Below are 23369 nucleotides of genomic sequence, written 5' to 3' on the forward strand. Positions count from 1 at the left end.
CAGTGAAAGCCCATCTATGTAAGGAATCAGGATGAAAAAAAGCATGGGGTAGCAGGGATGCCACATCCTGCCCTGAGGCAGGCAGGATAGGGCACAGGGACAAGACTAGTGACTGCATGGGTAAACTCTATTTCCATTCCAGCATCTTTTCTTCTGGACAACTCCAAATCTTCCCTTCTTCCCTTGCATTAGTTGTATGGCTTTCTATGGTTCTCTTGCCCATAACTCCATCTCCATTCCTCACTGTGTCTCTGCAATAAAGTTTTTCCTTCCTTGTCACAAGTCCTACTCTGGGTAACAGCATGTAATATACTGCCTACTAGGAACCGAGTGCTAAGGCTGTAATTCAGTCTGGAGGTTCTACTATTGCCTGTAAACTACTTACTGTCTCCCAGTTTACGATGTCAGCAGGACTCCACCAGAATGAAGGGTTCTACTGTAAATAACTGACACCAATGTATTATCTTATACATAATGCATAGAAGATGGCTCCAATAATAAATTCCATATCCTGCCTTTCCTTTCCATTACAGTTGTGACCGGCCATCTTTTATGCATTCTGCTTACTGATACATAAAATCCTTCTCCTGAATCATAACGGCAGCAAAACCTTTCCTTGGGTCACTGCTTCTGATAAAAGCTATTCATTCCCTCTTTTCCCCAAAGAGATTGAAATAAACTTCAGCTCGACCCACTAACAAAGCTCACACTTAAATTTAAGGACCATGTTGATGATCCAGGAACATTGCATGTGTCAGTCCATATTTTTGACACTGGCAAGTGAATGATTTGTGCCTAATGCCCATCTTTTGCCTGTCTGCAAGCTGGTATCAGCAGGGTCATTACATAAAACTGCACTGTGGATGCCAAACTGCAAGCATACAAAGATAAGTGAGGCCTGAAGACAACGCTTCCAGCCCCAAAGAGGAGTACAGAAAACCCAGGCATACACACAGAATGAGTGTGGTTTAAGCCAGCAGCAGCTTTACACATCTTGGAACTGAATATGGAGTTCAAGGTCCAAAGATTCCACAAATGATGTAGTCAAAACTGCTGAATGAAAGCTTTGAAATATCCCAGAGAATAGACAATCCCCTGTGTACAAACCCAATTTTGACCTCAGGCACAGACTAAATGAGCTCTTTTGTACAAGAATAAAAAAGAAGCAAAAGAAACTGATATAGATGCACTACTTCAAAGTCATCTTACCTCACAGCATTTTAGCCATTATTTCTAGCCAGAAGACTAACTGGAGAAGGATCATGCATGTATCTTCTTACTCAAATCAAATTATTCCTTTGTTATCTTAAGATAGTATAAATCCATTTAACCTGAATAAACCTTATACACCATCTTGCAATTCTCTAAATCACTTTAAGCCTCATGACAAAAAGAGAGTCTGAAGACCAAACCCTGTGATGTCCTCATAAGGCTGTTATTTTCAGGCAGACTGAAGAGGTAGTAAGACTGAGTAGAAGAATCTTCTATGTTCATCGCTTCAGCAATTTAGGCATTGAGCAGGAGTTGCCACAGGCAGAATGCAGATGCCTGGATTTAAATTTTGCTCTTTGGGCACCTCAGATAATGGTTTTCATGGTACAAACCCATGTTTCAGCAAAAACAGAGAGCAGTACCAAAGGAGCTAGAGCTGCATCTTCTCTGATCGCCTTCCTTGCAGTTACAGGAAAGCTTCCTATGTGCTTGCACTCACCCCCTGCAACATGGTAATAAATGCAGTATTAATGCCAGCGGACATCTCCATCAGCAATGTCTCCATCTTTGTTTAACACTTCTTCTCTGTGTACAAATTAGTAGCTGCTATTCTCAACAAGCTGCAAAAGTTCAGAAAAAATAATAACAGAAGTATGTTTCACATAGGTCTTCTCCCACTGGCAAAAGCAAACAATGCAGCAGGTTGTCAGGAGCTGGCCAGTCCCTTCTCTCTGACAGGCTGGAGCCAGCCACTTTCACACTAGTAAAGTAATAGATGGAGTAATAAACCTGAATTTTCCCTGCATGGTTTTCAGCACATCATGTGTTCAGCACTTCTGAGGCCACTTCAAGACATGATTTATCCAAGAGATTATCCCATGTCTTCTCTTTTTCAGTTAAGGCCAGTGAGGGGGGAAAAATGAAGCTGTCTTAGAGTACAGTAATGAATAATACCTCCAGCTTCCTCCAGCCTGAGCACTACAGGAAGGCCTTTCCCTTTGGCCATGAAGGCCACTGGTTGCCCATTGCTTTCTCAGATTAAGCCTGGATTTTCTCAAATGACAGCACATTGAGTTTGCATGCTAAAAGGGAACAAAAACCAGCAGCCACAGCAAAACATAACTGTCCATTTATTTATTTAAGTGTGGTGCTTTATAGCTGGCCAAAGGTACTAATTGGTACCCAGAGAAGCCTAAAGCATTATTTTTGGTCTGCAGAGCCTTCCATAGTTTGGAACCTAATTGCCTTCAGAAACTACTGTCTCCCCTTCATCTGTTACCATGGTAGCTGCAATCAGCTGAGATGCTTGGGCTGACAAGCCCTGATTTACTAGGGTACCAAAGCAATTCCAGAGGGCTGTCGCTCTTAGAATTTACTCCTCTGCTTGGGTCTGAGAGCATTTTCAGGAAAGGAAGAGTTAGGATAAATTAAGACTGTACAGGCTCGGAAATAGCAACCTTTTTTAGAGCGACTCAAAAGCTCAGTGCACATTGCTCCACTAGCACTTACTGGTGTTTTTGGTGTTGTTTGTTACTAATAGTACATGTGCCCTTGTCGCAGGGTCAAGCTGCAGATGAGATTAGTAGACTTTGTTTCATTTTAAAATATCTTTCTGCATGGTGAGAAAACAGACTGTTTAACCAGGTGATGAGACTTGTTTTCTAGCCTCTAAAATCAGAATTCAGGGAATGTGAGCTACAGTATTTCCTGTTTATTTCTCCTGGTTACACATTAGTATTTTTCCATATTGATGTTTTTCACATGGAGATCTCAAAAGTGCCAGACTTACGCTTCCCAGAAAGAGAAAATCCCAGCTTCCCATTGCAACATCTCAGTCCTTTCAGAAATGCATTTCCCATGCCACCTCTGTGATAACATATTTAGAAAAATTAGTACTATCTTGGCACTCTTCACAAAATGTACTCAGGATGTAAGGGAAGGTGGAGCGGTTCTTATCAAATGGGGCATTCAGCATCCAAGTCAGAGGTGATGGCAACTTATCAGCAGAGGGCTGTTTCCTGAGAAATATGCCATTAATTTTGCAGACACAACTGTGCTGCAATTCAGGTGAAGCCTGCTCATCCAGTCCTACTGACAGCCTTGTTATTACAGAGCTTCCGGGTCTGCAGCTCTCCTTGTCCTGCACATCCTCCCACATGCACCAGGACAAGCTACTTAATATAAAAAACACTATGAGAACATCCCAAAATTGGTATGATCAAAATCAGTGGCCACTTAAAAATGGTTAACGTGAATTACCCTATCTCTAAAATACAGATAACCCTGCCTCTCCATTTCCCAGTGCAAGCGCAGATCACTGGCATTTGAAAAGTGCCTTGAAAATCACAGGTGCTGATAAGCATCAATAACAGCACACCATGAGATGCAATATTATTACAATAATAATGGCACTCATTTTGCAGTCCTGCATTTTTCAGGTTATCATCCAAAAACATTGATGAAACACAGCCCTTCAGGAGATTAAAAAAATCTTTGCAGTGTAATGCAAGCTGGTTCATAGGATCTCTATATTTTAACCAGCACTGTGCAAAGTGCCTGCTGCCGTCCTTCTGACTACCAGGACAGTTGCGACTGCTCCTCCTCATGTTAAAGGATCAAGCCCTCTGAATCATGAAACTAAATGGAAAGCAGCTGACAACAGTCTTACACTCTTAACTACTCTTTTTTTTTTTAACTCTAGGTTTCATCAATGATGTCAATACTGAAACCACAGGGACAAACCACACAGATTATACTCAAACATAAAGGAAACTAGCTCAGCTAAGTAACTGCAGTCCAACATGATGGCATCTAGTAACTCCCAGTTGTGCCTCCCACAGAGCTACTAGAAATTCTGTATCTGCTCAGTCAGCAGAGCAGTCTAGCAGAGCTGCAGCATCCACCTGCCAGGTCCTGAGGTGTGCCACACAAGGGTGCTTTGTGTGGGGCAGACACCACCATAACCGGCTGCAGCAGAGCAGAGGGTACAAGTCCCGATGCACTGTGCAGGCTACACATCCTCCTCTGGAGAAGCCACAGCTTTGTCCTGGAAGCAGCAGGAAGCTCTGGGCAAGAGGTGTCTTTCCTGTGGGACACAAAATAGGTCCAGTGCTTTCTTGAGGGAAAAAGAGAGCTGAGCAGTTTTCAGCCCTCATCTCCAGGCCAGAAGTGGCAACAATAGCACATGAGCTATGCAACACTCTACTGTGGCAAGAGGCAAAATTTGCCCCCTTTGCAAATTGAGCCGAGTTGTTGAGATACGAGTTCCCAAGCCAGAACTTTCTACATTTTCTACCTTTCAAATGTTGAAAAGGCAGAAAGATTTTTGTTCGGATTTTAGAAACAGCTGCTGAGACCTGTGAACACTTCCCCCCTTGCTCCTCTGTTACACCTGCTAGTTTCATCTTACTATTCCATCCCTCCTTTCCTTCCTCCAGCTTAAGAGTAGCAGACTACGGCTGGGGTAGATGATGATACCTTTACTGCTGACATTGGGAAAGCAAAAGGAAAGCCTTGATCTCACATTTAAGGCAAAAAGACATGCCTGATCTGTGTAGGTGTACCTATATGCCAGCCATTCTACTCGAACTCTTCCCCCCCTGCCCCCCTCATTTTAACATTCAAGGTTAAAGCCTACAGGAAAGGATAAGGAGCTTAGTAAAACAGGCTGTTGCAAACTATGAAGTTAAGCACAAAGGCGGTACTGACAGCAGACAGATCTGTGAACAAACATGTTCCACCTGATCCACCCATCTTCTTTCCATTGGCTTCATTCAACCCAGGAAAGCTCTGTCTTCATTCCACAAAATGCTGGAGCGTGAGCTTCAAAAAGCAGCATGTGCTGGCATGTTTTTCTGAATCAAGGAGGAAGCAACTAAATGCTTAATTCCCTCACTCACACTGCAACCTTAAATTTGGGTGGCAGTTTTACGAGGCCACTAGCTCCACCAAATTGTACTGAAAACACCAGCACGCAAAATGTAATACACAGATTTTGTCTTCCTGAGCTGGGCATCTTCTTGGTAGAAAGCATCCACATGAAATTCAAGGGAGCACGCTGAAAACTATTTTTTGTTCAGGGTGCTTTTTAATAGACTAAACGACAGTGTTAGCACTATAAAAACAAAGGCAACTCTTATGGGAATAAGGAGGCTGTTCTTCCTTATTGTTCACCAAGAACCCTGGCTGCTTGAATGGATGATATGTTAATTTTGTGGCACAGTTTCTCAGGGGAGGACATAGTGAAGTCTTCCACGGTACAGTGCACACAGATTACAACAGGCATGGTTAGAATTGTTTGTTAAGGCCCTCGAAAAGAAGCTTCTCCAAAGCAAACATGCTATGAAATGCATATTTCGCTAACCATATCAGAAAAAATTCAGTCCATAAAGCACTCTGAGTTTTTATAGGCAGCTGCTGCTCAAATGCTTGAAGGAAGAAATGGCAAGTAAGAAACAAAACAGGCCACAGCAATATAATTTCCTATAAAATAGGCTCTACAAGTTGTTTAAATGTTTTTTTACTTCAAGCAATATTCTCAAGATTTGTGAGATTTTTCAGGGCAACATTTGCATTAACTCCTTTTGTCCCCCTTTGCTCAGGAGGCTCCGCAACCACACCATCAGATTTATGCCTTTCCCTTTCAAAATAACCCCATGTATTCATCCACAAAATTAATTTAACCAAACATACAGAAGAAAGAAACACACTAACTCACCTGTTCAATTTTCGTTTTTATTTTGGGATGGGGAGGTTTGTGTGTGCCCGCTGAGGGAGTAACTGCTAATAACTATTATAAATGCGCTCACTCGCAGCCTCAGCTCACATACTGACAACATCTCTGTCTTACACACGCTTTTCTTCCCATCTTTCCCTCTCCCCCGCCCCAAGCCATGCCAAAGCGTGTCTAAGTCAGCTGTACAGCGTAGCTGATTAAAAAATGCCAACAGTTAGACAACTTACTCTAAAATCTACAAGGCAACTGTGCATCTACAAATGCAATAATTAATCAATGCATAGGAAGAATTTACTGTACATATTGTTTTTATTTGCATGGGCAGACAGCTTCAATTGCCATGCAGGTTACACTGTCATGAGACTCTTTAGTTCCCAGTAGCTGCTTTCCCAACCTGCAGAATTAGCAAAGACAAGCTCATTGTATTAAAGCTTTAATTCATCTGCAAAACCACCCAAATACTGCTGAATTTATTAATTTCACAGGTAGAGGCTTTTAGAAAAAAATGCCACAGTTAGTGCCACAATTACTAGGCTGTCAAAATTCTCCTTTTAAAGTACTTTTTTCTGATGCTCAGCTATAAGGCATACTTCGAGCTGGCAGACAGGTTTGCATCTGAAGAACATATTTCATTTTAATGGTTTTATTTTTAAATTGTTTCAACTCTTTGAATTAATGGAGATTAAAAAAAAAAGAGATGAGATTGACATAAAATGCAAAGTAGAGTATTTTTCTTCTTTTAACCTGCCTTTTAACTAAAATCAAGTTATATTTATTTTCAAGAAACTCAATAGTACCCAATTAATAACACGACTGCACTCTTTGTGAAAATTGATAATCAAATAGCTTAAATGGAAAAAGCCACCACCCTTTCTTGAGCCTGGCCACTGATAAACAGCACCAGGCAAGGACTCACAGATATGAATATTCAGTCAGTAGGGATTTGCTTTTCCCTTGCAAGAAATTTCTCCTTCAGTGGCCATCCTCTACAGCACCATTTCTGCCCAAATGGGAAAACAGAGATGCTTTAACCCACAGAAGCACTTCCCTGCTAACTCTCTGCTAAGCCATTTGAGTCTGCAGTGATGGTATCTGGAGCTGAGCAATCAACGTGAGTTTTCATCCTAGCACCATGGGCACACGCATGATTATGTGCCCTCCCTGACAAAAGGACTAATGTTTGTTGCAGACTTGCTACATGTGGTGACAGATCAGAAGATTGCAGAGCTCTGCATTTGGCTTGGAAGAGAGTGCCTGGAGGACATTACTGCATACATATAAAAATATTAATACTTTGTTCTCTGTAATGGCCCACAAAGGGGATGACATAGTTTTATTCTGCCAATATGCAGAGGATTAAGGGTTTCTGCTTGAAGCCACTAACAACCTGAACAGAAGAATTACAGTAATTCCACTAAAACCATGCCAAATCCAAGGGACTGGCTGATGGCGTGTTCATTTGTCTTGAAAAATGCAACCAGTACAATCCTACAAGCGGGACTTCAACCAGATAGTCAAGGAGGTTCAACTTAAATGATGGCCTTATAAGAACCATTTTTCACAATACCTCTCAGCATTTTGAGATCTAAATACTTGACACAGAGCAGTTCTAAAGGGAGCTCAAAGAATAGCTGTTAGCATGTCAAATATAGATGAAACTCATGCTTTCTTTTGTGTTGCTCCCAGAACTCCATTTTTAGTGCAAAGTGTCTCACAGCAAACAATAGCAAGGTACTCCAGTGAAACCTTGCACTGCTTCAGCCATTAGGTCACCATGCAAACACTGTTGTCATGAGTTCAATTAGCAACAGTTTGTCTATGTCAATACAATTATTAATACCCCGAAATACTCATTTTGATTACTATTTAATTAAAAGCCAAATGTACTGAATAATTATTCATGTGTAGTTATTAGGAGTAATGCACTGAATGCAATTACATGTCAAGCACTTGACTTGTTCTTCCCACAACACCTTTTGTGCCAGAAAATACCCTGAAAAATTCAGCAACAGTTAAAGGCTTTCCATAACCAGGATACCTCTAGGTTGGAATAAATTCTTAGGCCCTGGCTCTGCAACACAGGAATCTGTCTACATGGCATATATCTTCGTTACCATTTCCAGATGCAGTAGTCACAGTTAGTACTAATGGTCATTATAGAGAAATTAAGCAAGTCTTCTGCAAAACCAGTGTGAATGCAAATTCTTGACTGGGAATTCAGATCCTCCCTAAAACTAAGCCTGGCACCACAAGGAATGATGGAAACTATTTTTATTTTTTTTTTGTATTTTGATAAATGTAAATTATTTTGAACAAATTATTAATTGTTTAAAGGCGATTACTGGCCATCTGTTTGAACACAGTACAGAAAACAGTGAATGTGTATTTGAGAGACTCCACTTACAAGTTCACTAGGAGTTTTGATATTTAGGTATTTCAGAGGTAAAACTGGGATACAGTGAGTATCAAGATAACTGATTAGTAGTACTTACAGCAGTTATTATTTATATTGCATGAGGCTAACCCAACTGTTTTAAACCCACAGTCAAGCAACGACAGCTTTAATTCCATGCACATACACAGGGACTAAGTACCTGCATTTTCTCATGCACACACACAAACTGGTGTGTACATACCAGATTAAAAAAACAAGTCAGCAAACAAAGAATATTAAATACTATACCTTTGAGTCATAATCTTATAGGCATCTGGCAGATAACAGCGGATATTCTCCATCTGAGCAGGATCAGAGTCACAGATTTTATCATCAGTCCTCCCATAGTTGGCACTTTCAATCATGATAACATCTGTTCCCGGGCAGCGAAGCTCTATGGGGTAACTCTCACAGGACAGCTCCCTTCGGACCACAGCCATGGGGACCGGGGCACGGCTGAAAGCTGCAAAGATTAACACAGAAAGACAGCAAACATTTACTTTCCACACTGAAGCAAGAATTAAAAGCAGAATGACATTTAGCAGCATGTTTTATCCATATGCTGTACTAAGATAGTTTTGGTATCTTTGAGATACGGTCTGCAGAAATGAGGTCCTGGGCTTGCTGGCGGCCCAGAGAAATCACTTCTCCACATAGCAACTTGATTTTTTCATCTCAAAAATAAGCTAATGATCCCTTTTAAACAGAGCTTTAGAAATCAGCAGCAACTATGGCATTGTTATTACTTCTACTTACCAGGTGAAAAAGCTAGTTGGCTTTGATAATACAAAATTACAGTCCTGTGTTGTACCTGATCCACCGGGAGAAATTTTCTGACAACAAGCAATCCAAGCACCAGGATCCCACCTGCTCAGCAAGACTGCATCTGCCCTACTACAGATGTAATAACATCTGCATTGCTCCTGCTCCTTTTTCTTGATCCTTAGAAAACATGAGACTAATGGCTTTTGCTGTAGCCTGCAGCATGCCGGCAAATGGCCTGCAGGTTCTGGCAACTATCCCAAAGTTTGGGCCCTGCAGTGATATTTTCTATGGAAAGGCCAATATACAGGACACTGAGTGATTAAAGTTCAGTCTCAGCTTTGTGTCGGATCTGCCTGGATGTTCAATAGTGGCACACACTTGTAAAGTTAATTTAAAGAGCTCTCAGAAATCTTACCTGTTTTAAAAGAAATCCAGGCTACAGTTTGCAAAAGAAAAAAGAAACACACTTTGAGAAACCTTAAAAACAAAGCCCTAAAGTATTAATGAATAAACTCATCACATGACAAAATGCAATATTTCCGATCTTTACAGCCTCTTTGATCTAAAGGTCTTCAATAGCTTGAAAAACTTGAATGCATTAATCCCCCAAATATCCATATGAAGTATAGATTGTCATCTCAACAACAGAAAATTTCACAGGAAATGCACGGTGAACCTGGGCACCAAATACTTTGATTTACCAGCTGAGCATATCAGCCACGAGCTGAAACAACAGCCAACCCTTTTCCTTTCCTTATTGCCCAAGAATGAAAAATCACCCACATCAAAAATGTTTCCAGCTGTAGGGACAATGTGCTCTTTCAGCTCCATTTTGTACTCCTTACAACCATAAAACTAAACATAAACTGAGCCTGTATCCATGTGATGGTCACAGAGCAGTCAGGGAAGGTTTAACCCTGTAACAGATCAAGGGCCCATCTGACACCAAGCATCTTTCAAGAACTCACTACCTCCCAGCCCCACTATAAAACCACCAAAGTACGCTCCCCAAAACCAAAAATCCCTTCCATTGTGTTTTTGTTCTGTCACATAAAACTTCCCCATGGCATATGCACACTGGGTTTGCTTACGGAAATAAAAGCATACTGATGTTTCTCAGTATACCCCTTAACTGTATCAATGCTGCTCTGTCTAGCAGACAGCAATCCGACATCTACTCAAACTTCCATGAAGCCTTCTATTATTGTCAGTTGTCTCATTTAGATATATATTATTGAAAGATAAACACTCTCATTTTTGTAAATTTGCAGGGATCACTCTAATATCAATCAGATCCTTGCCAATGTGCCAGAGTTCTGGACTAATCACAAAACCCCCAAGACAGATATGCAATTATTCCTGAATAACAGCTTCTAAAATTACATAGCTTTAGGGTTTGGATCATATAAGATGTCCTCCTTCCCCAAGATCAGAGAAACAGCTTTGCCCCGAGCTCATATTGCACCATACATTTTTGTAATGCAGTAAATTATTACTGTGCCCACATTCTCCTGTTACAGAAGGCAGGAAGCCAGGATGACAAGTGCAAATCTCTGAAATGCAATACCTCGTTCTTACCCTTGGTTTAATGTCACTAATAACGACAAGGTGAGTGAAGGAAGGAGGAAGCAAAGTTAGAAACAATAGCTGATCGAAGTGAAGATCATCAGAAAAGCAGTCACTAGGCCCAGCAAATTTAGTCTCCCCTACAAACACTATCAAGAGGTTTTAAGTCTGTTTAAAAGGGTCTGTCCACAACAGCCCCTGCTCTGCAAAACAACAGACTCTACAGCAATGGGGGGGTAGTTTACATTTGCCTGCATTATCTTTAGCATTCACAAGCCCAGTTAGGAGTTGAACTCTAAAAAGTAATTTCAAGAGAAACAAAGTTTGTCCAAAATGAACACTGAAGTCAAAGCAAAGGATCTGATTCTACTCTCAGATACTCATCTGAACTAAGATTCACACTCTGGTGCAGTTACTTAGAATTTACTGAAATGTGATTGGAACCAAAGCTTCTAAAATATCTTCATATGTAGCCATGTATGAATTAGTAACACATTTTTCAGAAGAATTTAGAGTTGAAAAATGCAACCATAAACAAACATCTGATGCCAGGCTGTTGATTTGGAAAAGAGCTTTGCTGAGCTCTCTTTCTGAGCCTCTACTGCACTAAACCTGAGCAGACTGGTGACACAGGAGGCAGAAGGTTTCTAGCAGCTTTTGGCACAAAACTGATGACAAGTGCCTTCCCTCCTCCTGCTATATGCATAGATGACTTTTATTTACTGCCAAGAAAATGGCAAAATGAGGTTTACAGTCAATACTAGCTGTTTGGGGTTATTGTTTGGACCAGTCCTTGGACAATTTGGATACTTTTCTCTAGAAGGCTAATGTAGACTACAGAAATGGTAAAGCCAATTTCTAACACTACCTTACTTTTTACTATACAAAACTTAAGCCTCTGACTCACATGCCTCAGAAAATATTTTTATGTTAATTCCTATACATTTTTGCAGTAACTATTCTATATTTTCAAAGAAAGCAGACATTAAATGTGGTGGTTAAGGAAAACCTCACTTAAAATCACAGAAACTAACTTTCTGAGAATTGACTCATACAACCTATTTAATTGTATTTATCAAAAGCAATCCTGTACATATGCAGCTAATCTTAGCTCTGGTGTTTTGTTGGAAATAAGACATTAGGAAGTCCTACCAGCAATATGATTTTATTAAAATAGAAGTTTATCTGAGGAGAAAGATAGCTGCCTAATCTCACAGTAGCTCTGCCAACAATGATGATATGTTACTTCAGGCTTCTGGTGGAGGATTTCACAGTTAATACAAAAAAACAAAGGTTTAGTAAAAACTGTTATATGTTTCTTAACCAGGTGTGAGAACACATTTCTTGTATCTTGGGCAGCTCTTACTGCACATGAGACTTTATAGCACTGATTTACTAAAATTGCATGAATGTCAGCCCCCAGTACTCCCCAGAAAAAAAAAACAAAAAAAACAAACCCAAACCAAATATTCCTCCCCCAAAATAAGAGCTCATATACTGCTTCTCATTAAAGAATCTATGAACAGATGCAAATATTTCCAGATGTGGCTTTACTGGAATTCACCTTTTTGTTTCTCACATAATCACTCAATTGTTTTCCATCAGAAGGACAGCTTTGTTTTACAGACACCTTACTACGGTATAGAATAACAGAATAGTTAGGGTTGGAAAGGGCCTTAAGATCATCAAGTTCCAAGCCCTCTACCATGTGCAGGCACACCTCACACTAAACCATGCTGCCCAAGGCTCTGTCCAACCTGGCCTTGAACACTGCCAGGGATGAAGCATTCACAACTTCCTTGGGGAACCTGTTCCAGTGCCTCAACACCCTCACAGTAAAGAACTTCTTCCTTACCTAACCTGAATGTCCCCTGTTTAAGTTTGAAGCTGTTAGCCCTTGTCCTATCACTACAGTCCCTGAATCATGTATCACGGAGTCAACATTTATTTGCTGGTTATATGGCATAAAAGAAATGTGACACCCTGGACAAACTGTAGGAATAGTTAAATACTGTAATACGACAGGAGAAAGCAATGGTGTGCTTTCCATTCTGCCATCCTCGACCAGTTCAGTTGCTCTGCATGGCTTTTTTCTACACATATCTGCAGTAAATATTCTGAAGGGAAATTAGAGGTTGAATCTTTATCTCCTTGTAAGCACATTTCTTGACATCGCATCTCTATATGATAATCTTAAACAAAGATTTGTTTGCCTTTTGTTATGAAATAATATACATCAAAGCCCATCCATGACACACACAGCACAATTATATTAATTCATTAATACACTTCCCTCTCCTTTGAGCAGCTCCCTACCTTTGCAGCTTTTTGATGAACTCCTTATTTAATCTCCTAAGTAAGTGACCTAATTGTTGGCTTTAAGTCAAGAGGAGCTGATGGCTGCTCACTACTTTGGAAAACAGGTGTCTTTTTCCAGGATCCTATGTGCAGATAGCCATCTAAATGCATATGGCAGAACTTAAAAGATTTCGAAAAGTGCTCTTTTTAACATTTAAATGTGTGCCAATTTGAATTTTCTAAGTGCAGCCATTTGGTGGAAAATCTTACTTCTGAGCTTTTGCAGGGCAAAGTGAGAGCAGAGGGTGAAACGGCAACAGATAATGACAGTATTTTATCTGGGTGATTTAGAACTTCTTTGTCTCTGCTAATTTCAGGAGCTGGAAAATTAAGTAAGTCATCAAAATCTTGTGCTTTTTTCCCCCTCCCTTTTGACCTCAGAACATAATTGCCTCTTGTCATGCCTGCAGGGCATGAGCTTGTAGTTATCACTGTGTGCTTAATCAAATGCTGAAATAGCCTTTAAATTATGTGTCTTCTTGGCTGCTAGACACTTGTTGAGCACTGTTACATTTAGAGGCATGATGGTAGTAGATGTACTTTTAAAAGAAAAGTGTGGGATGATGCTTTTAATTAGGTTTTATATGCAATTTTCCCAGAAAAAAAAATCATATTCTGGCTCACAATTTTCAGGGTGAAATTTCAGTGCATGTTTGAAGGTGGTGAAACAAAAGCTGGAAATAGAGAGATAATTATTTTCACAAGCTCTGCACATGATTGGTCTGCCCAGCTAACTATGTGATTTACTATTCCCAAAGACAAGTACAATATGCTGGGGGAAAAGGTTTGCTACTAATTTGGAGGAATGTTTCTGTGTTTGTCATTTTGCAGCACTTAATATTCCCACAGTTCACCTTGACTCTGTGGGGAAAAAAAATAACAGAAAGTAACAATAAAAAAATCCCTTCCTCCCCTTATTCTAAAGCTTGCTCAGATATGAGTACAAGCTGAAATCTCTTTCAGTTGTTGAATCAATAGGCCTTATACGATTCTGTCACTCCCTGAAAAGAAGCACAGGCTTAAGTGCTTTTCTAAATCAGGGCTCTACTTTTCCCTATTAAGATACAAAGTCTCATTAGTGCATTCATTTACAGTGTGCAAACACTGCTCAGTGCTTCTTTTCTGTCTCCGTTTTCCTTAATCCAAATTATACCTGGTCTCTGATCTCAACAACAGTATCAGTAACAAACAGAACTCAGGTTAAAGATAGCAACAACAAACATTTATCCAATGTACGATATTCCCATTCCCCAGTATTTTCACTGCTAACAAACATCAATCTTGTCCTGACAAGCTTAAAAAATAGCTTTGTTGGTTCAAAGTTCTCTGAAAAACTGTAATTAGCATACAAATATGGAAATACTATTCTCTCTCCCACTTTCTCTACATATGCTGACAGCAAATTAAATAGCAAAGAACTCTGTGTCTTTTCTAGGGTGACGGGGTGGAAAAGCCTTTCTTCTGCTCTTAGCCTGCAGATAAACTAACGATGCATTCTATAGACAACAGCTAGTGCCAAGACATTGCAGCAAATGCTTGCAACATCCATACCCAGCTCCCCTGGGGCAGAAATGAAGAGTGAAGCAGACTGTGGCCAAATGGCTGGAATCATCAGCAGTACAAGGATGGAGCTGGACAATGCTGGTCTCCACTCCCAGCTTTCCCCTCTGTGCCTCGGTCAATTGCTGTCTCATCTATAAAAATTGGAAAATTATCTCATCTCCTCCATTAAGCACTCCAAAATCTGCTAGGGAAAGCAAGACAACTAGGTAAGTTCCTCCAAAAGTGAAGAATTAGGCTTCAGAATGGGTTTTCCCATGTGACTCAAATACCCACATTTCCCCAGCCTATCTTGGTCTCTCTTATTTTATAGAGGTTATGAAAAAAGAGATAGTAATTGCAACCTTCCTTTGGGCACTTTCGTCAGAAGCAGTGATTCTCCTTACCTGGCAAACAGCTACCCATGAACAGACTTCACAAATGGCAAGAGTATGCCCTTACCGGATGGGATGGAGTACGCAAAAAAGACAGAAAAGAGACACTCTGCTGTGCAACACCCCAGCCATGGCAATCAAATTAAAGCTAAAACACCCTTTATGCCCTTCCTTGTACATTTTATGTAGAGATTTAGGTCAACTACCTTATGGTTCCATAAATTGCTTAATCTACCTCCATTATAACACTGAAGTGACACTTGCTGGGGATCTGCTCCCAGGTTATGTGAGTGACAATACAATAGATATTCAGCAGCATGTTTATATCGGACACCTTCCCCCATGATGATACACAAGACAAGGGTGTAGCAAACAGAGTAGGTTTGTCTATATGGGCTCCCAAACCCCCACACAGACATGTCCATTTTCCAAGGTGACATAGCCAAGGATGCCAATAGGAGCGTAATAAAAAAGCCTAGCCAAGTCTAAATGGCACATCTCTGAAGTAAGCCTTTGACCTTAAACACCAGCCTCTCAGAAAGTATCTTTTATTTCCATGCAGATCTCCTTCTTCCACATTTCTAGATACCCTAGAGGTCAGCTCTAAAAAGGGCAATGCAGGAACAACTGGCTTTTTCCACCACCCATTGGCAGCCCAGAAAACCAGACTATTAAGCACCAGACGGCTACATCCTGGGACACTTCTGCTGCTCTCACTCACTGATATTCCTCAGTTCCATGCCATGCTCAGATGGTAAATACCCTTCTTCTCTCCCCTCACTTTCCCAAACCTTAATTCAAAGTATGGAGAGCTATTCTCATTAGTAAGAAATAACAGATTTTCTTATGCTCGTTAAGTATTAGATCGGCTCTTCCTATAGCAGTAAAGAGAAAATAAATTCACTAGAAGAAAGAGGAAGTAGATACATTTGCACATAAGGATGGGTGTTTTCAAGGGAAATGGGTCATTGTGAAGAAAAGAGGTGAAATGATAAAAGAGCAAGACCACAGAAACCAGATGGTAACTATGAATGGAATAATCCAACAGTAGGAATTGAGAAGCAAGAAGGCAGACTGGGCCAGGGAGATGCGGGGTTGAACTGAACTAGACTGGGGGAGAAGAAAGCAGTACAACAAGCAGTACCATGCTCTCTTTCTGTTTCCCCATTCCCATCCTCATTAGCGAGTGATAGGAAATAACTCAGAGAATTGCAAGAAATGTTCTTTCTACAAGCCTTCTTACAAATCTCTCACTTACAGAGAGGTGAGTACCTCTGCAGCTAATATTTACACTGGAGCTCACTGCAAGGCAAGGCATCACTATGGGTTGCCATTACCCTCCGTACTGTTAAGGAGGCAGTGGGCTACGAGAAGCCAAATCTACCAAGTCACTGTTGTTGAAAGGAGAGTGGGCCTTGCTTCCATCTGCCAAGCCTATATCTAGTCATGGTTAAGTTGCTGGACCTGCACCCAGTTCTGGTGCTTGCTGGACTGGCACCCAGTTCTGGTGCTCGTTGGACCACTTTCATGAGGCAGGTAAACTCAGTGGTCCACAAAGAAACTAAATGAGGGAGGAAGAGGGGAGAAGAGAGATTTCCACTGGGCTGGTAGAGTCTAAACAGCTCAGAAAAAAGGTTAGCTAAGGTCATAGAAAAGAAGCAAAAGATTTTAGAATAAAAGAAGTAAGGCTGAATTTAATGTGCTTTTCAAAAAATACATGATGACCGATCTTCAAATCAGAGGTCAGAAGCACAGTCCCAAGCTCAAGCTAAATGTTACTTAATTTAATTAAAAGCAGAGGCAACAGGTTAAGAACAACAGAGATAAAACGTTATCTCTAAGGGGAAAGTTGAATACAAGTGCATTAATATTAGGCCCCATCATAGGAAAAAGGTATTCCCAAGTATCTTTCCCTTCACAGTGTATCATCTAATTTGTAACAACATGCACGCACAAGAAGATACTCAGGTACAATTGCTCTTGAAATTCACAGGCTTCCTTCACATGAATTAACTTTCAAGTACAGGAAAATGGTGCACAGATAGGGAAAGCACCTGAGGTTAAATCCCTGCACTTCAGTGCATAAGATATATAATCAACCCCTATGCTAAACTTGCCCTCCAGCCTAACAGTGATGTTACTTAAAACATCAAGGTTTCAGAACCTAGTTCTTAACACCGAGACATTTGTGTTCTCAATAAAAGAAGCTTTAGGTTCTGTGTCACAAATCTGCATATCGTAAATGACACCAGCGTCTTCAATAAGGAAGGCCATGCCATTTATTACTTATCTCAGTTACTGCTGTTACAACAGAAACTTAACTGGCTCAAAGAAGAAAACCAAACCAACCCCAAAACCCAAATGTGAAACAGCGAAGCTTTGATATTGCTGAACAACCTTGAAGTCTCAAATTCAATGCAACACAAAATAATACGGTGAAGCAAGTAGAATTTGAGTAATAAGAAAATTCACCCAATTTTAAATTACTCTGCTGTAGCTTTTTATTGTAGCCATTAAGATCAATTTTATTAGCCAGTAAGGTTATTTTTTTTCCTCAGATAAAAACTTTTATAAACTACTATAGTAGATAAAATTATAGAGGCAGTTAGATAAACAAGTATGAGATCATTAAGTAAAAAGAATCTATTTGGTTTTGGACTTCATATTAGATCGTAAGTTCATTTAATATTACACTTCATTATTGTTTCCATTTAAAACAGCAGCTTAATTTTTTACCCTTGCTAAAATAAGGCAAATCTGGAATAGCTTTCCTGTTACCAGCAGAGCTTTTTTAGGTATGTCAACAGATTGGGCTTCGGTAGGATTTAGTGGTATCCCCAGACAGGTAACACTTAAGTACTGAAGACATGCTCTTCTCCATCGTTTGCACCACTGTGTACTGGGAGGTGTCAGCCCTGAGATACAAGCAAGCAGGATGAGGATAAACTGGAGGAGACCAAGACCCAAATGCATCCTCAGAAGTCAGAAATGGTCTGACATGGAGGATGGCAGCATACAACAGAGCCCAGATCTGACTTCTACTTCACCATAGGAGAAAAAAAAACAACCAACGAACAACCACCACAAAACACAAACAAAGAACCCCCCCCCCAACCACCAAAACCCAACCACCCCCCCCCCCAAAAAAAAACAGAAAAAAAACAAAAAAATCCTACCAAACGCCTAAAAAAATCCAAACCAACCAAACAAGAAGGAGCTCAATTGAGCTCAGCAGATTCAGAAATCCTTTTTAAGGTTGACACAGATCAGACAGGTTGTATGTATTTGGAGCTTTGCTGAAAAGCAGAGTGACAGCAAACAGTAGATTCCTACTAACACCTCCTCAAAGCTGAAGTTTAATTTTGATTTATAGTTCCCTGAACAGCCTCTGAAGGAGAATGCTTCTGCTCTGGCAGAAATATCTGAATTATTACAGGAACTTATAAACAGCAGAGTGAGGATTACTTTGTGTTGTTTATTGATTTGTTTATTACAGCAGTAAAGCTACTTTAAGTTTGTAATGCCCAGAAAGATAAACTGTGTGAAATCTGAAGAACTGTCCAGAGAAAAAGACAAGCAGAAAAAACAGAAGAATTTTGCCTTAAGTATTAGAGCCTGTCATTCAAATACCTGTATAAATGTCTGTGGACTCAAATGTTTATCATTTAAACCAATTGCTTTACATCACTGAAGGCCAAGAATGACTCCTTTACAGTTAATTTTACAAAAAATTACCCAAACCTCGAAGAAGCCATCTTCAGGAAGTAATTTGGCTAAACTGTAGGTTGTTAAATAACTAACTATGATTTTTCTTGGTGTTTCAGCCATCACAGCTCCTTTAAATTTCTGCCGTAAATAAAAACAGATAATTTGTTATTTTCACTAGCCATAACTCTGTGAAAGTTTTGTAAAAACTCTGTGAAAGCTTTATAAAAAAGCCTGAGACTGCTTTCAGATCTTGACTGCTCCCAGAATTGCAGACCATCATATATATATATATATGTGTGTGTGTGTTTTATATATATACACACACTTTTATAATTGCATGATGTATATGTATCAGGCAAAATGAAAGGTGCAGTTTTCTACACAGAAAGATGAAATTTGGGGTCCCCTACGCAACACATCTTAAAGGTCACTGATTTTTTAGAAACCAGTGGGTGCTTATCGGCACGATCTGCAAGTAATCTATGAAGACAACCCAGTCTCCAACTGCTGGATGGCAATTTCCATAGCATGACATCTATGAGCTCCATCTCAGAAGCAGAGGCATGGAGATCTAATTTCCCTTTTGCTGATGTGTAACAGTAGGCTGTGGCAAGCCATTTTTTGCAGCCCTCTGAATCACGACCCTCCCCAAAGCCCACAACGTAACTCTCCTCTGACCTCAAAAGACCAGAGGTTCCACCTCATATATGCTGACAGCTAAAACGAAATTTGCAGAAGCATATGCCTTCATGCGATCAGTGGCCAGCTTTATTCACTTCCCTCCAGTCTTGAAATATAGAACAACATGAGAATTAAATTTGTGGGATGAGCTCAAACGCACACACTTGCTCGAAGTGGAAACAGATTTCAAGTAAGAGCAGATTTTTAGAGAAATCACATATGTTTTTGCTTCCAGATACACCTTCCTCTCAGTGGAAAATAACTAAACATTAAAACTAATGAATTAAATTAATTCCACAAAATGGTTCACTTACCAGGAAACAACTAAAATTCTGAATGAAGTTTCGTATTGCAATGACCTGCTCGCAGTGAACACCATGATAATTTTTCCACCTAATGCAGCCTGTGCAAACATTGTTCCAGAAACACTATATACATACATCTGTGTATATATACACATATAAAATACACATGCACACACAATACTACTCATTTCAAGGTGAGCCACAAAAAAAAAAAAAAGTGAAATAATGCTCACCTGTAAGCTCCTAGAAACACTCTGAATAGATTAACTGTTCCCAGAAAAGTCAGGTGAACAGCTTCAAGAGCTCCTGGGATTCACAGCAGGGAGGCGGTATTTATCCCACAGCAGCACCAGGACTGCCATTGCCAAGCCAAGACAGCTGGGGCAAAACAGCATGGCCAAACTTGCCTTACAACATTTTTATCTGGAAAAAAAATGCTCTTAATCCTGCCCTCCACACCCCACAATTTCAGTTTAAAGTAATGAGGGAACACCAGGATACACATTTCCACTAATTTTCCACTCCAGCCTTCAAAAGCTGTTAACAATAGTCTACAAAGCATTTTAAAAAGCAACAGTAATAAGTATGAATAGTCACAGAGACATTGTGCTCAGTAAAACAACCACCCAGTATGGGTTAAAAGGCAACCCTGTTTTATGAAAGTCCCTACAGTGCTGGATATTATGATTTATTACTTGTCCTGTGGGAAAGCGTAGGGCTCCTTCACAGTCAATCCTTGTGCACGAATGAACAAAAAGAGGGTCTGTGCCCCAAAGGACATTTTAAGGAGAAGAGGAAATTCATGCAGATTAGAGACAGGAGCTACAGTAGCACAGAAAAAGATAGTCATCCACCATGGGTAACAAACATATGCAGATACTATATTTGAGAACACAATGCTCACCAGTTCAATGAAAATATGCTTTTTTAAAAAACAACCTAACTTGCTTCAGGGGAAAATAAAAACCAAACAACCCACTGCAAAGAACTATGATGAGTGGAAGGCTTTTTTCTTTTTTTTTTCCTTCCTCTTGTATTTTTTCCTTTTTTTTTTTTTTTTTGTTTCAAACACAATCACTAATCTTGTTCCAAATTCTCCTCCTCAAAGAGGTAGATGAAAGAAGTAAATCTTTTGCTGATCTCTCTGGCAACAAAACCCTGGATCCAATTGCCCAGCAAAACCAGTGAGAGGTATCAGGGCTAAAGGCAAAGAAAGGTTTTCATCAAAATAACTTGATGAAAGGTTCCATTCTTCCTTCCCCTCTAGATATAGGGTCATAAAGAGCAGGCCTTTTTCAAGCCCCAGACAAGGCAATGCTGTATGGACACCAGAGGATGCCCAGAGGAGGCCTTTGGGGAATCAGAATGCCAGTTATTTCAGGCACACCTGAGCACTGCAGCTCAGCCACATAACAGCACCTGAGGCACACAGTTTCCCTGATCAGTGAGAAGAGATGCAGGATCCAGAACCCCAAACAAAGCAGTGCCTGTAGGCCAGGGCAGATTTAGGAGACCTCGAATAACACTGACCTTCAGCTTGCAGGGTCCTGGCTTTGACCTCCCAGGACAGAAGATGGTCTAGCCAGCTTCACTCAAATTGTTTGAGTTTGGCTGATGGGCGATGCTGAGGATGCCATCACATCCAGGGCAGGAATCCTCAGGACCCCAGTCTAGGGTTAGGAGTACCTTCCAACGAGACTGGGAGGCAGACAGCCTGCAGGCACCAAGACCCCCACTCAGCACTAACCTATGGGATGACACTTGCCAAACCCTTCTGTACTGTTTCTCCTGAAAGATTTCTGAAGGATTCTTCCAAGCTGAAAAAAGCACCATGGAAAGGTTTCCATAGAACTACTTCTAGGAGATTATTAGCTAAATTTTTAATGCAATTATGACACAGTACATTAAAGTGCACTTCCTAAATAGCAACATACTATCATCTAACAAAGGATCCATTTCAGTCCCTTTTTCCTATACCTGTAATACCCATTTCCTTCTGTACTTATTTCAAGCATTGTTCCTACAGTTAGTTATACTTCACATCTAGAATTTTCTGCCTTTTCCAAGAAAAAAATATTGCATATTTCCATCCTCTCGTGTTTGCTGTTCATATTCCAGGAAAGCATCCTGCTGTCACTGTCCTCCAAGGGTACTTTTGGAACACAAGTTAAAACCTTCATGAAAGAAATTGGACTTTTCTACTTATGTTTTTCTCATTCTCCTCATTATTATGTAATAAAGCATGTGTAGGATTAAAAAACTGTTTTAAAAAACAGGAGCTGAGGGAAATACCTGGGCAAAAAATCAAAGGTCACTGAGCAAGCCGGTTCTTGAGCCCATCCTCTCATGTAGTTTTTCATGCAATATTTTTCCTTACTGCTTTTGACAGAGGTGCTAACACATGGGATGTTGCGCTTGTAAAGGGTTACCATAAAGCCCCTAAATCAGATAAGAAATGAGGAAGACCTACTCCTAAATATGTCTCAGCAAATTTTTCATTGCATTACTATTAGAATCATAGACTCATAGAATAGTTAAGGTTGGAAAGGACCTGAAGATCATCTAGGTCCAACCCCCCTGCCGTGGGCAGAGACACCTCACACTAAACCATCTCAGCCAAGGCTTCGACCAGCCTGGCCTTGAACACTGCCAGGGATGGAGCATTCACAACCTCCCTGGGCAACCCATTCCAGTGCCTCATCACCCTAACGGGAAAGAATTTCCTCCTTATATCCAATCTAAACTTCCCCTGTTTAAGTTTTAACCCTTTACCCCTTTGTCCTGTCATACAGTCCCTAACGAAGAGTCCCTCTCCAGCATCCCTATAGGCCCCCTTCAGATACTGGAAGGCTGCGAGGAGGTCTCCACGCAGCCTTCTCTTCTCCAGGATGAACAGCTCCAGCCCCCTGATCATCCTCGTGGCCCTCCTCTGGATTTGTTCCAACAGTTCCATGTCCTTTTTATGTTGAGGACCCCAGAACTGCACACAATACTCCAGGTGAGGTCTCACAAGAGCAGAGTAGAGGGGCAGGATCACCTCCTTCGGCCTGCTGGTCACGCTCCTTTTGATGCAGCCCAGCATACGGTTGGCTTTCTGGGCTGCGAGCACACACTGAAGCTGGCTCACGTTCATTTTCCTCATCGACCAACACCGCCAAGTGCTTCTCTGCAGGGCTACTCTGAAGCTCTTCTCTGCCCAACCTGTAGCTGTGCCTGGGATTGCTCCAACCCAGGTGTAGGACCTTGCACTTGCCATGGTTAAACTTCATGAGGTTGGCATCAGCCCACCTCACAAGCGTGTCAAGGTCCCTCTGGATAGCATTCCTTCCCTCCAGGGTATCAACCCAACCACACAGTTTGGGGTCATCGGCAAACTTGCTGAGGGCGCACTCAGTCCCACTGTCCATGTCAGCGACGAAGATGTTGAACAAGACCGCTCCCAACACTGATCCCTGACGGACACCACTCGTTACTGGTCTCCAGCCGGACATTGAGCCATTGACCACAACTCTTTGTGTGCGGCCATCCAGCCAGTTCTTTAGCCACCGAGTGGTCCATCCTCAAATTGATGTCTCTCCAATTTAGAGACAAGGATGTCACATGGGACAGTGTCGAACGCTTTGCACAAGTCCAGGTACATGACATCAACTGCTCTACCCCTGTCCGTCAGT

General features: G+C 40.9%; 1 protein-coding gene across 20 annotated transcripts in view; it reads right to left on the minus strand.

Annotated features, from left to right (window-relative positions):
* The window catches only part of ADGRL3 (adhesion G protein-coupled receptor L3), a 516853-nt gene that overhangs the window by 271979 nt on the left and 221505 nt on the right, over positions 1-23369 (minus strand). For 19 of the 20 annotated variants that reach the window (XR_009963392.1, XR_009963393.1, XM_062611552.1 and 16 more), the window contains 2 exons: positions 9562-9582; positions 8631-8844 (listed from right to left, as the gene is read on the minus strand). Coding sequence is in view for 18 of the 20 variants with exons in the window: in XM_062611552.1 (XP_062467536.1) it covers positions 8631-8844; positions 9562-9582 (235 nt within the window). In the remaining 2 variants the exon portion in view is untranslated. The remainder of the gene's footprint in view (positions 1-8630; positions 8845-9561; positions 9583-23369) is intronic. The other variant, XM_062611536.1, reaches the window with a different exon arrangement.

Source organism: Pezoporus occidentalis, unplaced genomic scaffold (genome assembly GCF_034315485.1).
Source record: "Pezoporus occidentalis ecotype Australia unplaced genomic scaffold, CSIRO_AGI_Poc_V1 ctg154, whole genome shotgun sequence".
Classification (NCBI taxonomy): domain Eukaryota; kingdom Metazoa; phylum Chordata; class Aves; order Psittaciformes; family Psittacidae; genus Pezoporus; species Pezoporus occidentalis.